General features: G+C 45.0%; 1 protein-coding gene across 1 annotated transcript in view; it reads left to right on the forward strand.

The window, feature by feature from the left end:
* The window catches only part of LOC139055402 (3-oxoacyl-[acyl-carrier-protein] reductase FabG-like), a 52021-nt gene that overhangs the window by 1192 nt on the left and 35682 nt on the right, over nt 1-15147 (forward strand). Inside the window, exon 2 of the mRNA XM_070532858.1 lies at nt 3247-3386. Coding sequence (XP_070388959.1) covers nt 3247-3386 — 140 coding nt within the window. The remainder of the gene's footprint in view (nt 1-3246; nt 3387-15147) is intronic.

The raw sequence follows: 15147 nt of genomic DNA on the forward strand, positions 1-15147 counted from the left end.
GTAAGCCTCCAGGTTTCTGCCACGTAGGTGACTACTGGTAAGGCCCTGCTGTTATACACTTTTCTATTAAGGAATTATGGAAACCTGCTGTTCATTACCTGAGAATGCCTGCCAAACGCATCCCAGCCTATTCTTATACTTCTGATTATTTCAGTCTCATGATCCGGATCCCTAAGTAGATGTATTGCCTTACCCATTCCAGTGTTTCACTACCTATCGTAAACTGCTGCTCTCTTCCGAGACTGTTAAACATTACTTTAGTTTTTAGCCGATTCATTTTTAGACCCACCCTTCTGCGTTGCCTGCCCAGGTCAGTGAGCATGCATTGCAATTGGTCCCCTGAGTTACAAAGCAAGGAAATGTCATCAGCGAATCGCTAGTTACTAAGGTATTCTCCAGTAATTCTTATCCCCGATTTTTCCTAATCCAGGTCTCTGAATACCTCCTGTATACGCGCTGTGAATAGCATTGGAGAGATCGTATCTCACTGCCTGACGCCCTTCTTTGTTGCAATTTTGTTACTTTCTTTATGGAAGACTATGGTGCCTGTGGAGCCGCTATTGATATCTTTCAGTGTTTTATACATACGGCTCGTCTACACGCTGATTCCTTAATGCCTGCATGACTGCTGAGGTTTCAACTGAATTCTCGTAATTATAATATTTATTGAAAGCTATATACAAAGCTTGGTTATATTCCGCCCATTTCTTTATTACGTGATTGATAATGTGATTATTGTCTATTGTTGAATAGCTTTTACGAAATCCTACCTGGTCTTTTGGTTGACAGAAGTCTAATGTGTTCCTGATTCTATTTGCGATTACCTTAATATATACTTTGTAGGCAATGGGCAGTGGGCTGATCGGTCTATAATATTTCAAGTCTTTGGCGTCCCCTTTTTTTATAAATTAGGATTATGTTGGCGTTCTTCCAATATTCTGGTACGCCCGAAGTCATGAGGCATTGCGTATACAGGGTGGCCAGTTTTTCTAGAATAAGCTGCCCACCATTCTTCAACAAATCTGCTGCAACCTGATCCTCCCGAACTGCCTTCCCCCTTTGCATAGCTCCCAAGGCTTTCTTTACATATTCCAGCGTTACTTGTGGGATTTCAAATTCATCTAGACTATTCTTTCTTCCAATGTCGTCGTGGGTGCCACTTGTGCTGTATAAATATCTATAGAACTCCTGAGCCACTTGATATATCTCATCCATATTAGTAACGATATTGCGGGCTTTGTCTCTTAACGCATAAATCGGATCCTTGCCAATTCCTAGTTTCTTCCTCACTGATTTTAGGCCTCCTTCCTTCCTAAGATTCTCTCTGTCCTATATTTCCTTATGTCAGCTCTCTTACGCTTGTTGATTACCTTGGAAAGTTCTGCCAGTTCTATTCTAGCTGTAGGGTGAGAGGCTTTCATACATTGGCGTTTCTTAATAAGATCTTTCGTATCCTGCGATAGCTTACCAATATCCTGTCTGACGACGTTACCACTCCCTTTTATTGCACACTCCTTAATAATGCCCATAAGGTTTTCTTTCATTGCTTCAACACTAAGGTCCTCCTCCTGCATTAAAGCTGAATGCCTGTTCTGTAGCGTGATCCGGAATTCCTCTATTTTGCCTCTTACCGCTAACCCATAGAACGGTTTCTTATGTGACAGTTTCTTCCGTTCCCTCCTCAAGTATAGGCTGATTAGACATCTTACCATACTATGGTCACTGCAGCGCACCTTGCCGAGCACGTCCACATCTTGTATAATGCCAGAGTTAGCGCAGAGTCTGAAGACTATTTCATTCCTAGTCTCGCCATTTAACCTCCTCCACGTCCACTTTCGGTTATCCCGCTTGCAGAAGAAGGTATTCATTATCCGCTAATTATTCAGTTCTGCAAACTTCCACCACAGACTTGTCTCCAGCCTGCTTCTTGCCTACCCTGGCTTTTATATCGCCCATCAGTCGCCCAGCATGAAAGTGCACTTGCTCAATGTCTGCTTTCCTCGGAGTCTTTCAAATAACACCGATCAATTTTAAGAAAGCCTGTGGACAATATGAGATAGCAATGAAGTATTTTTGACTGCACAGTTGGTTATCTTTTTTTAATTACTTAGCGGAACTTACTCATTTCCGTGGTAAAAAAGATGTCGAAGAAGCATGATGCACGCAATGGTGAACTTGTGACTGCATGATTGAATATTTCCCCGATTTCATTGCATACCTTCACCTTTTGTGACCTAATGTCATGAAACTTCAAATAAAACGCACAGTACCTCAAAATGTGCGGCATGATTATGTGCCAGCGCAAAGCTGCACTATCTTCCACGGCCAAACATCGCATGACATACCGGGATTGCACGCAGAGAGGGAGGGTAGTGATTCAGGTAAAGTTAACAAAGAATGAATTCGTGACCACGAGGTTACATCAACGATGTAGGTCACCATTAGCCGCCACAACCTTGCACTCTCGTAATTCTTGAAACATCGCGCTCCCTCTGTGAGGAGGCACAAGTGTCTCAGAGCTATGTCCTGGGGCCCTGTCACGTGAGCAGGCAATTCAATAAATGTTATACCAAGGCTGTCCTATTAAATCGGTGTCCCCGTTGCTTATAGCTGGTTATTATTTGTCTACGTGTAGCGGCACCAGTTTTTCTCGAAGCAATTTGAGGACACTAGCGACAACACAGTACGCGATTGCCTCGTCACCGGGAACTTGTATAGCCCAAATGCACCTAATTTCAAGCTCGCGAATATAAACTTTTAAGTCCAATATTCAAGGTCGGCGAATCTGTTCAGGTGCTTCTCAAGACAGTCCCCACGTCTTGGACAAAAACTTGCGATTAAGAAGGTATTCTTAGGAAGTTTCATAAATAGCTGGAATGGAAACAGGACACAGACATAAGTACCTACTCGCCAAGTTTGACGCTATTCAATCGTATTCATCTACTCGCTAGTAAACTAATCACAACATATTGCACTAGCTTTCCAAAAGGAAGGCGAATGCGATTGAATCGAATGTGTTTGCTTGGCAATTAGGTACTTTTTAACGATTTAACACACATTCATATGTTTCATAAGAAAAGCGCCCCTTTCTGCTGTATACTCTGGTACCTCTTTCTTTGCACTATTCTGCCATATAACTGTGTTCGAAAGGAAAATAAGACAATACTACAATTCCTACCTATGCTTCTGGCATAGTTTAGCTTTCAGACCGCCTCTGACTGCTCTTTTTGTTCTGTCGCATCACAGGTGCATCCTCTGGAATCGGCGAGGCAACTGCTTTGCACTTCGCCAGCCTTGGCTGCTCACTTTCGATGACTGCGAGGAACGCGACCGCTTTGGACAGGGTCGCCGAACAGTGCAAGGCGAAGGGTGATGGCGGAGTTGAAGTAGGTTGCTTGCTCATTTATTTATTTATTTATTTATTTATTTATTTATTTATTTATTTATTTATTTATTTACAGTACTGTTAGGGCTTGCATGAAGCCTTACAAATGTGTAGGGGAAATAGATACAGGTAACTGTAGAAAGACGAAAACTCAATGATCAGACAACAGTGCATAGTGCAACGTGGAAATAACGCAAGTTAAAGCGACAGAATAAGCATATCATAAAAATAAGGACACAATATAATACAGACGCGTAATCCAGACGAAATAGAAATGCATGGTGTATATAGCCAAAGTTAGAGTGAGAAGATAAGCAGATATTGATAGAAAATAAATCATAATACAAATTATACTCTTCGTAGATTAGGTAGGTAGTACAATGGAAATAACTTATAAACAATACTTCTCAGAAAAAATAGAGCTTCTCTACACTCTAAATTAAAATATTTACACGTGGAGCGAAGCTATGTTTCGAGGTATACTAGATAACGTGAGTAAGTGCCTTACGGATATCGTTGGTTTTAGTAACACAGACTAGTGGATCCGGTAGGTGATTTCTTTCCTGGCATGTTTTTCGATGAAACGAGTTACCATAGTTAGGCGTTCTGTAGGATGGGATGTTGACTTTACGACGATGGTCCAAGTGTGCCAAAGTAAAAGAGCCTGGCTCGATATAGCGTGATTTGAGCGTGGGAATAAAATGGTATATTGTATTGAACAAACAAAGGCGAGCGGTTTTTTTTGCGTTTGATAAGGGGATATTGAGGGCAATTTTCATGCTACTTACGCTTGCTGTGCGTTGGTAATTGTTAAGAATAAAACGAACGGAACGAAGTGTGTAATCTAGATGAGCTCGAATGTAGGCGACATATAGCTGTTGCTTTGGAGAAGGAGGTGCCAGCGGGAAATTGCGCTTCAGGTAGTCCAGCACGGGATAACCTTTGGATGTAATAGGTTCAATATGTCCCTTCCATGAGAGATCATTTGTAACGTGCATTCCAACGTACATTTAACATGGTACTGATTCGAGTGAGATGTTGTTAAGGAAGTAATTAGGAAAAGTTACATGTTTGCGTGAGATTCTCATGAATTTTCATTTTGAGGAGTCAAGATTCATGTGCCAGCGAGAGCACCATGTTGTTACGCTATCTAAATCTGATTTATTGGAACCATCTCAGAATCATTAGTTACCTTCCTGTAAACTGCGAAATAGTTGGCAAATAAACAAAGAGAACTGGTGATTTGATTAGGCGCGTCATCATTATAAAAGAGGGAAAATAGAGGCGCCAACAAAGAGCCTTGAGGTACACCCGATTTTACTCGTACCTCTGGTGAGTCATTGTCATTAAAAGTTACATATTGGGTACGACTAGAAAGAAAGCTACAAATCCATTTGAATATTAAAGGGTCAATATTTAGAACGCTTAGCCTACAGATAAATAGTTGGTGATTAACTTTACCAAAAGCTTTAGATAAGTCTAAAAAATTTACAGTCCGTCGCAAAACCCGAGTACAAAACCCCATTTAAATCATTATTAAAAATTATTAGATGTGTTTCACAACATTATGATTTCCTGAATCCCTGTTGATAACAGCTGAAAAAATCGTTTCTTTCAAGGAAATTTGCAAGGTGACCGAAAATTATATGTTCAAAGACTTTGCGAGGTCTGTAATTCGGCGGTTTATGTGGGTACCCCGATTTGGAAAGCGCGATCACCTTACCGTTATTCCAGTCAATGTGTAGGGCACTGTGCTTAAGTGATTTAGTAAAAGTAAGGGTAAGTATGATGAAGCTGTATTCCGGGGCAGTGCTCTGGAGCAACTTGGAATTAATACTGACGTGTCTACTTGTTTATCTTTATCGGGTGACCACGTTTCACCGCCTAACAAATGTTATCACACAGCTCAGGACGCGCCTGCATGTATCGGATGTTTCTGGAATGCTATCAGTGGTTCAATCCGCTGTCTGTGACTGAACCTTGTATAATCTCATTGCACGTATGCGCTACGCGAATAATGCAGACCTTTCTGGAAGACACGCGGGTCCCAGCGATTACTCTGGAACATTCTACGACTGATGCATAAAAGCCGACGCGCTTGACCCGCTGATGAGATGTTGACAATCCCCGACTGTGTTCGCCGCTATCACCGTTCTTTAAGTGTAGCCTGTTTTTGTGGGTACAGGTTCACCCAATAAAAGTTAGTTTCGTCTTTCACTGTATTGCTACTGTGACGTTATGCGTCACTACCACGTGACAATACCATCAATGCCACACGACGATGACCGCCTTAGCTTGGAAATGGTGGCTCGAATGCCAGTTCGGTCGAGGATAATGGGATCCATCGCCAGAAAGTTTACGGATGGCAAAGATGGATAGTCACTGATATTTGCTGTGCAGTATAATCGGGAAAACGTGCTGTTAAGTAGAGAAGCGCAAAGATTATTCGGAACTTGAGCCCCTGAATCGTTTACGAGGCTTATACTGTTATCTTTGGTACATTTAATAATGCTCCATAAGTGTATTGGGTTAGTTTTGATCAGAGATGGTAGGGTCGAAGTAAAGAACATAAATTTCAAGGTGTCATGAATTTTTTCCGCAAATTCATAATCTGGATTAGGTGGACGATAAAAGACACCTATGAATTTTGTTTAAGCTGATAGACAGGTAGCACCAGAGTAATTGCATATTAGTAGTCACAATCAAAAGGAACGATTCAAAACTAGAGTTATTAGCAATTAAAGCATCACCGCGTATCCTATCGGCATGCTCTAGCCGGTATAAAGTAAATTTTTGTTGCAGTGAAACAACCCGCCGGTCTCTGTTTTGTCAGGGAGCCAGGTTTCCGTCTGTAGAAGACTATCATTCCGTGTGTCGGTAATTAGGCTGTTCAACCTATTTCTTTTAGGAGAAACGCTCCGAATGTTAGTAAAAATACGGATGCTGTTAATGGTGAGCCCCGGACTCTCGCGTGTGCCCACTTTTTGCACGCATAGACACGTCAGAACGGGTTGCTCCTGGGGACGTGGTGACAGCATTGTTCGTTTGTCTGTCAGTATTCACTTTGATAACAGAGTCTTTGTCAGTATTGAACATATAACACTTGCCCTCCGAAAATTGTCTCCTGTTGCTTAATTTGAATTTAGTGTGTAGATCACTGCCGCATTCGAGAAGTCGCTTCCCAGCGTGACGTGTTGCAGCGCAAAGTCTTTGCTTACACTGAGACTAGTTCCGCCGAAAGCAGATCGTTTGGAAAACACCAGCTCTTTTGCCTTAAATGTGGCAAACTTCCCTACTAGAGGCCTGACATATGGAGCAGAGACTTGGAGACTGACAAAGAAGCTTGAGAACAAGTTTCAGAACCAAACAAGAAGCTTGAGAACAAGCTTGAGAACCACGCAAAGAGCGATGGAACGAACAGCGCTTGGCATAACGTTAGGAGACAGAAAGAGAGCGCTTTGGATCAGAGAGCGAACGGCTATAGACGATATTCTAATTGACATCAAGAGGAATAAATGGAGCTGGACAGGTCATGTAATGCGTAGAGTAGATAATCGTTGGATCATTAGGGTGACAGAATGGGTACCAAGAGAAGGGAACCGCAGTAGAGGACGACAGAAGACAAGGTGGTACTAGGAAATTAGTAAATTTGCTGGTGCTAGTTGGAATTGGTTGGAGCAGGACAGGGGTAATTGTACATCGCTGGGAGAGGCTTTCGTCCTTCAATGGACATAGAACAGGCTGCTGGTGATGATCATTTTTTCTGCTGGCCGATTTACGAATTCTATGTGCACGCTTTATGCTGCCTAGTGGTCTGAGTTTGTCTGAGGCGACGGAGGTAACTGTTTCTTCACACTGACGCGCATCCTCAGATGGGCTATCGGATATCCCGAAAATTATGAGATTTCCTCGCAGTGTTCCGTCTTCCGCGTCATCGAGCCGCCTGCGAAGCGGTGCCGTCTCTTGGTGTACACGTTTTACATTCTGACACCTGCCACTCATTTCTTGCTCTAATGTCTCGAAACCAACAGTCCGACATTCTATAATTTGCAGGCGATTATTAATGTCAGTGATGCTGGCTGTGATAGACTGCTGTGAAAATGTAAGCTCTTCTATCGCATGTGACACACTTGATTGGTTTGTTGCAATGCGAATACAACGGGCGGTTCTTTCTTTTAGTTTTAAGCAGTTCGGTCATAACCTTTTCATTGGGACCAGAGTGTTGCTCTATGTCACCACTGATCAACAATAGTAAATTGCAAAAAAAGGATGAAACACGGCTTCTGAGCATGGAAGTACAATTATAAAGTGGTCTTCAGACCTGAAGCATACGGTAGGCAGCATAACAAAACGACCAACCTGCACTAATAGGAAGATACGGCATGCGTTCGCATCGGGATTGATAGCCAAAGAAACAGCCAGGATTCTAAACGGCAAGCACCCCTCTGACATTGTTCACCACATAGTCTGGTTCCCAGCTCACATGGGACCAGACGTATTACCGGGTCACCTGAACCCCAACGAGATAGCCCACGACCGTGCGCGAGGTTTCGTATGCCGCGACGGGATGGTGTCTCGCGTGAGTTCGGGAGAGCTCGTCCACAGTGATACACTGGTTACCTTTCATGAAATCACCTCTCATTACAGAGGGAATAGGCAGAGTTTTCCTTTCCCCCATCGTAAGCTTAACAGGCCACAAGCTAGCACGCTTCGCATGCTCCAGACGGGGTCCTACCCCTCTAGGGGCTTTTTGAACGAGCTCCACCCGGACATCGATCCACTCTGCCCAGATTGCGGCACTGAATATAGCTCATTAAATCACATGCTCTGGCAGTGCCCTGTGTTACAGGATTTTAATACAGAAGAAGACTGGACGAAGGCCATCACAGACCCGAGACAGGACGTCCAGCTCCCGGCTGTCCAGAGGGCCCGTGAACGAGCGGAGAGGCATGGCCTCTCTGTTCCGACATGGGACTAGCCAGCGGCTGGCTAGGGACGTGCAGGCCCCCGCTTAGCTCCTCAGGACCCCAATAAAGTCGTTTGCTGCTGCTGCTGCGACTGTCAACCTGATTGTGCTTCCATGCTCACTGGTGACGACAAGGGTGAAGGCGGCTTTTATTCTTGGCAATATTAGCTGTGGAGACGTCATTTTGCCTAGGTGGCCGTTCTGGCAGTGCTCAGGAAAAGCATTAGGCGGGCTGCAAGTGGCAATGCCAGGATGTTGGATGATCCACGAGTGTGACTGCGTCCTGTTGGCGTACACGGGAAATCCATTCGTCGAAGAAGTACTGTTGAAGACGACGACGGATGCATCAGGGTTCCGACTGCAGCTCTTGAAGATGGCCAGAAACTGCACAATAGGAAGATACGGCATTAGACTGTCATCCTGCGTGCGCTTCCATGCCCATGACCCCATTATGATTCGATGCCCATGATTCCATTCAGATTCATTATGAAGGCAAGCTACTTCACTTTATTGCTAATTAAGAGTGTGGTACATATGGCGAATTCAAGCCGCCGTGGTCCAGCTAAAGCGCAAGTCGCGATGATTGCCTTCAAGTACCGCCTGTCGAAGGCCAAAACTGAGATTTACACGAGCCATGGTGACAGCCCTCTTGCGGCCTTCAAGCTTAGATACGCGTGAAATACTGCACAGAATGAGCGACTACGTTGCCGAGAATTACGACTCGCCCTAACATTTGTAGAAGTTTCGGCAATGTGGGTTTCCTTAAGAGCTCGCACGATTGTTAGCGCAAAAAAAGAAAGAGAAACCCAGAAGATACGTAATGTTGGGCTGCCAAACTACACATCATTTGTATTGGCAAACGAAATGGTCGGCATTCTTGTGGTTGTCATTATTTCCCACGCAATAAAATGATCCAGCAGTAAATAGTGCCGTTTTCTCAAAATGCTTGCAGGAAGATCTTGCATATTTGAAGCCCATTTAAGAAACAAGAGAAAGCGAACGGACAGAAGGAACATGGTCTTGCATTCAAAAGCAGCGCTCGTTTTGTCTTGCTACCTTATTCTTGTGTGTGAAATCGTTCTAATTATTCCACAGTAAGCTTCCAGCTTGGAAATTTTACTTCCGATATTTCATGAATCTATTTTTGAAACACCTATAACGTCTCTCAAGTAATCAACGCATCTCACCACCACCTATCTATTCTTATTCGGGAAGACATGTGGGGTTACTTCAGCCAAAAACCATTTCAACATAGGTCCGATTGATTTGTAGAGGGATCTGAGGAGCACATGGATCCTTGGTGGCGAATCAGTTGTTGAGTCTTCACATGTGGATAGACACGTCCCCAATGGCGGGATATTTTCAGCTAAATGGAAACTGCCTATATGTCGATCCTCCAACCCACTGTGCGCAAGACGTGCATGGATGGTCAGCATAGCTTCAAGACGACGACTGTGCCAGGGTGCCTTGAGTGTCCGTATAATCATAGGTTCTGTGTTGTCCAGGGGCATTAACGTTTACCGTTCAATACCTAACCGATTTCAAGACAGAAATCGAAACTGTTGAGAAACACGAGCAACGACATCAAAAACACGTCTAAACGAGGGCTAGTTCAAATGTACGGTTTTATGGCACTGCCTTTTATGGAAGAAAACTGAGATACGCTGCATGTCCTTGATACCCTTGCGTAGCTGTGACGTGATGAAAAAAGTGCTGTAGGAAATCACGTCTGGCATAATGCCAAATGCACAGCCGTGTTAAAGTGTTACTTCTCCCTCGCACGTGTGTGGCAATGCTGCAGACGTTTGACGTGTAATTCGCTGTACATTGCAGCCACATTTAAAGGCAAGCTCTTTCTTAGGAGCCTGTTCCTGCGTCGAGTGTCGGCGTTGTCCCTCGTAAGCGAGCAAGCCAACGCCATAGAGCAACATAGTAAACGTCAAGTGTAGACAGTCTTATAGGCGCCTGCGGCCGAGTTTGGTTCTCAGCGCACCTAGCGGAACTGGCGAAACACACCAGCCTCCAAGATGGTCGAGCACGCCTCCGAATCTCGGAGGCCCTAATTTCAGTTTCGTTTCTTGTATTACATTTTTTTGTGACCCATACCCTTGCTTATATCGAGTGATTCCATGCGGGCGCTTGTGGCGCTGTTCATATGTTGTGACGACGAGCGCTCAAAGGTGTTTCACTCATGTTGGTTTCATTTATATTCATATTTGCTGTTTCAAGCTGTATGTTAGCGCAACAGTCATGGTAACTGTTGAAAAAGTAGAACTTTATCACTTATGACATTGTACGTCTAGTATCTCGTGCCAAAAGGTGTATCGTTAATAAGTGTGCCGTGCTCCTTAAATATAAATCAACTGGCTGCACCCTCAAGAACACGAAAATAGCAGAGAATTTATTGCAGCAAGATCGTAAGCGGCAGATGCATAAAAACGATAAGAAACAGCGAAATGCCAGTAATACGGGTGTCCCACTGCGCACTTTTAAACGCAATCAAGCCCAATCTGATTTGAATTTCTCGGTCGCAAATGGTTCTTTTGCGCAAGCTGCGCCATGGAGCCTACAAGTCGCGAATTTCAATCCGGATCGGACTTGACTGCGATCGAAAGCGGTCGTGTGACACCGGTATAATGGAGAATAGTCGGAAATTAATAGCGTGAAGGCAATAACTTTGCACAAGCAAAACACATAGAAGACGTGTTCCAACTATCCAGATAATGAAAAAAAAGCAATGCGCTACACGGCTTCAATTAATTTACTGAATATGGGATTGTTTTAGAAGGAAAAAAATATGACGTTTTTCTTGTACTTCTGCGAAGGAGGGTGAATAGGGTAACAAAATTATGTGAATGGTTGCGTGCCGAAATAAAATGGCTGCAAAAATAATTGAGCACGCACCAACATCCTCATCTCGAATCTGTAAACCAGTGTGTCCGTCATTAAACAGCTGCAATTAAGCACTTTGTGTCGGGGGTCTTCACCTGCTTTCTTCGAAGCCTTGCAGTCGTCTTCTGATATTTGGAATTTTTCCCTTGAGTATGCATGATGTCCTTTGGCTGTACAGTGTATTTGGAGGAGAAGGTGGAGATCCCTACAATACATATGATGACAGACGGAAGGTAAGCAATACTGGAGGTTTCAAAGCTATTGAATATAGACGCTACGTTCCTTTGTATAAGCAATACTGGAGCCTGCAAAGCTTTATAATGGAGATACTAAGTTCCTTCATGTATAGCCTATTTTTCAAGGAAGAACTGTTATAAATGCTACGAAACAAGGAACTTTCTACAGTAACGACTCCATACACAAATAAAACTTGAAAGCACGTGTCTTCAGCCCATTACAGAACAGCTAAAAACGCTCCAGCGCACATAGCCTGCTACAGAGCTTGAGAGATAGCGCATTATTGCCATACCGCGAATATTGCATGTGTACCGCTTTAGAAATAACTAAATTTCTTTTTCAAAAGTAGACCACCATACTTTTTCAGCAGTTGCTGCGCGTATCATAAAGCTCTCTGCCCCGAACGGCATGTGTTCATAGGCCACATTCCTTAACAAACCATTTTATTTTATTTTCTAAACTCGTCATTGTATGGAACGTGCCTCTCAGCTCAGATGGTGCCGCATCGCTGTTATCGCTAGCATCACCGCTCATTGCTGCCCATAAAAAAAAGAATGCGTAATGAAATTCTGCATAGCAAAACGGCAGCAGCTGTTCATTGCTACAAGGCCGCTGTGACTCGCTCATGCGTCTAAGATGGACATAACGAAATGCGAAGAGAAGAAGTGGTTAAGAACGCACAAAAAAACTTGCTGTGGCCTTACCATGAAACGGCGATGAAGCAGACGCTGGCAGAAGAACCCAACAACGATGCTCAGGTGCATTTTACAGAAAGAACTCGGCGGCGCTACCTTAGTAGGCTTCGCACGTGTTGGGTCGTGCTCAAGGGCTGATTCTTATAACGGTTCAGTTGGGGAACCGTTCGTTTGGCCTCACCTGATTGGCCAAAATTTGGGGTACGTCACAAGTCGTCAGAGGCAGCAGGGCGGTATCGCAATTTATGAATACGTCACGCATCTGTCAATCATCTTCACAGCTAATCGGTCGTAGGAACCGGAGAAGGATAGTCCGTTTTTGGTTCCGTTGCTGTGGCTTGGCTGTTGGCTTGCGACCTTGGCCACGCGCGCCGCTCGCGCGACACCGGAGACACGCGGGCGTTGAGCGCACGTGCGTTGGTTACTTCGGAGGCTATTGCCTTCGTCGTCTGCTTGGCGTTGCTCTTTTCAATGTAGACCACGGCTGGAAGTGCGATACGCGTTCGAAGAAGTGACGGATAATGAGTTGCACCGACCTTTCCTGCTTTCTAAGTAGATCTTTTGCAGGCTACGCTATCAAATGGAGGTGACTCGGGTGTAAGCGTACCAGTGGTAATTCCACGCAGAGGAAGGAATATTGCGAGCTGCGGTTCATCGCCACCGGTCTGCAGCTCCCAGAGATCGGTCGGACGCGAAGCATTCATCGAAATGGCCTAGATATCTGCTGCCGAAACTGTCCACAAAGTTGCTCTTGCAATTACTGTGTTGGCCGGTGGAAGGGATGGGTCAGCTTTTACGTGACCTCCGCTTCAAAGCCAATGCCAAGAAGATATTTTCAGGTGAGATCGAATTCCCAGTGCTATCGCCAGCGTAAATTGCTCGCAGATCGCCGTTAAGCAATCAGAAGGGTTCAACCTAGGCTGGTTCAGCGCTTCCTTCGTTCGGCTGATAAAACTATACAGTCAGGACAGGAAAATATTTCGGAGATCTCTTATTTGGCTGCCGTTTTTTCTCTAGTTCTGGAGTGCCGCACTTTGTTCCTCAATTTTACAGCATAGTGCGAACTGTCAGCACTACGCTCTTCGATTTTACTTCGCGCAGACAACGCAGGGCCCGTATATCGTGATGTCCCATTTCAAGTTCCGTTGCTTCTATCAGTTGACGCGCCATGGGGCAGATTGCAGGGATAGCGGCAGCGTGGCGGCAAGCTAGTCGTGTCCGAGCCGATCACGAAGGTTGAAAAAAGAAGGAAAATTGATATAGTCGGGTAGTAAAGGTGTCCCTAAGAGCCTGTTCACGGTTCTATCACGCCCGCTACTTAAGAAGTGATGGCAGTGCATTCCTGTTGCGTGCATCGTGCGACCTCCTGGTAGCAGACGATATAGCGCTGCGCTCTGCCAACTCATTTAAGCTTGCGATACCGCCTGTCGGCTGAGAATGAAAAAGAATGATAATAACAAATTACTTCTGCATTGCGTAAACGCCCGGCACCACACGTTTATGCTTGAGAACTTGGCGTATAATATTTAATATATATTTACCAATTATTTAGCAAGCAGAAACACTCTGAAATTCCTTGATTGGCTCGTCATATAATGACGTACACTTCACAGGTGGCACCCTCTCATCTATTGGTCGCGTCCTCCCTTTCTTCCACCACCGGTTTGGGAGCGGCAGATTTAGTGACGTAAGCGGCGAAGCGAACGGTTCGTATTCCGAACCGTTATAAGATTCGGCCCCAGTGGTCGTACCGCCTGTCAAGCTGCTATCCGCCGCCACAACCACAGCCCCGTTTTCCTTGATGTGCTCTGCCACCTAGCGGAATCGGCGAAGTTCCATAGCTCGGTCGCGAAACGGCTTGAGTGTCCGCTCTTGTTTGTTTACTATGTTACTCTATGCCAGCACAGCGAAGGATGAAAGCAAACGCGAAACGCGGCGTAAGTTGAAAGATCGTGATAGTGAAGAGGGCGTGAAGAAGGAAAGGGAGGCGGAAAGTGCGGCGGAATCATTCGGCAGAAAGCGGAGGCGATGGGTATGACGAAAGGCTGAGAAGAAAGGCGTAATGCCGCGCGTAGCTGCGGCAACCATGGCTAGTAGGTGGTGCCATAGTTCGACGCACCATCACTGTACCGACGCGCCGCATGAGCGGAGGTCTGCCTGCAGCGGCTGCTGTGAATCGCGCCCACACTTCAGACTCTCGACATCTGATTAGCTAGATAGTTGCGCCACACTTTTCTCCGTTTGTAACCGCCGATGTATTGGTCGCGTCAGCCAATACATCGCGAAATGAAAGCGCGTATAGAACCCCGCTCAACTTTCCCATTAGGAGGTATCATAATCACCGGGGAAGATTTCTTTGTTCTGCTCATTTGCTTTTTCATTTGTGGCTAGAACAAAGATGTATGCTACTATGGATGCAGAATGGCACGTAGGTCATCGTCAGCTACGATGTTCTTTTGTTTTTGTGCACAAAACACGGGTCAGAGTGCTGTGGCCACTTCCCACACCAACGGAAGTCGTTAGCAGCATGCGGCCGTCCACCGCCGGCGTTCACATTTTCGCCACTCTATCCCCAAGAAAGAATCGGCTCGTGAATTTTCCTTGTAAGAGGCACCAGCATGCATGGTGTCCAAGGTGTCAAACTGCCATCAGTATAGGATTCACACATACCTTAGTATGTTAGCCTGGGTGATCTTCAATGACATTGCTGCTATTCAGGCCGTTGTCCCATGGTTTGTTTATCGAAATAGCCAGCAATGATAGAGTATCGTACGCTTGACGGCCCGGCGGATGTTTCACAGCTGCTGAGACTGGAGTGCTGCGGAAACTCAGGACATTGCACTTGCAAAACAACTCGTAGTAAAGGCACCTGTTGAAACTAAATGTGTGCGCCGTTGAACGCAGCACAGCTTTTAAAATGGATCATCAAAAGGAGCACACAAATAATGTTTCCATTACTCCATAGATCTCGG

Source organism: Dermacentor albipictus, chromosome 2 (assembly GCF_038994185.2).
Source record: "Dermacentor albipictus isolate Rhodes 1998 colony chromosome 2, USDA_Dalb.pri_finalv2, whole genome shotgun sequence".
NCBI lineage: Eukaryota > Metazoa > Arthropoda > Arachnida > Ixodida > Ixodidae > Dermacentor > Dermacentor albipictus.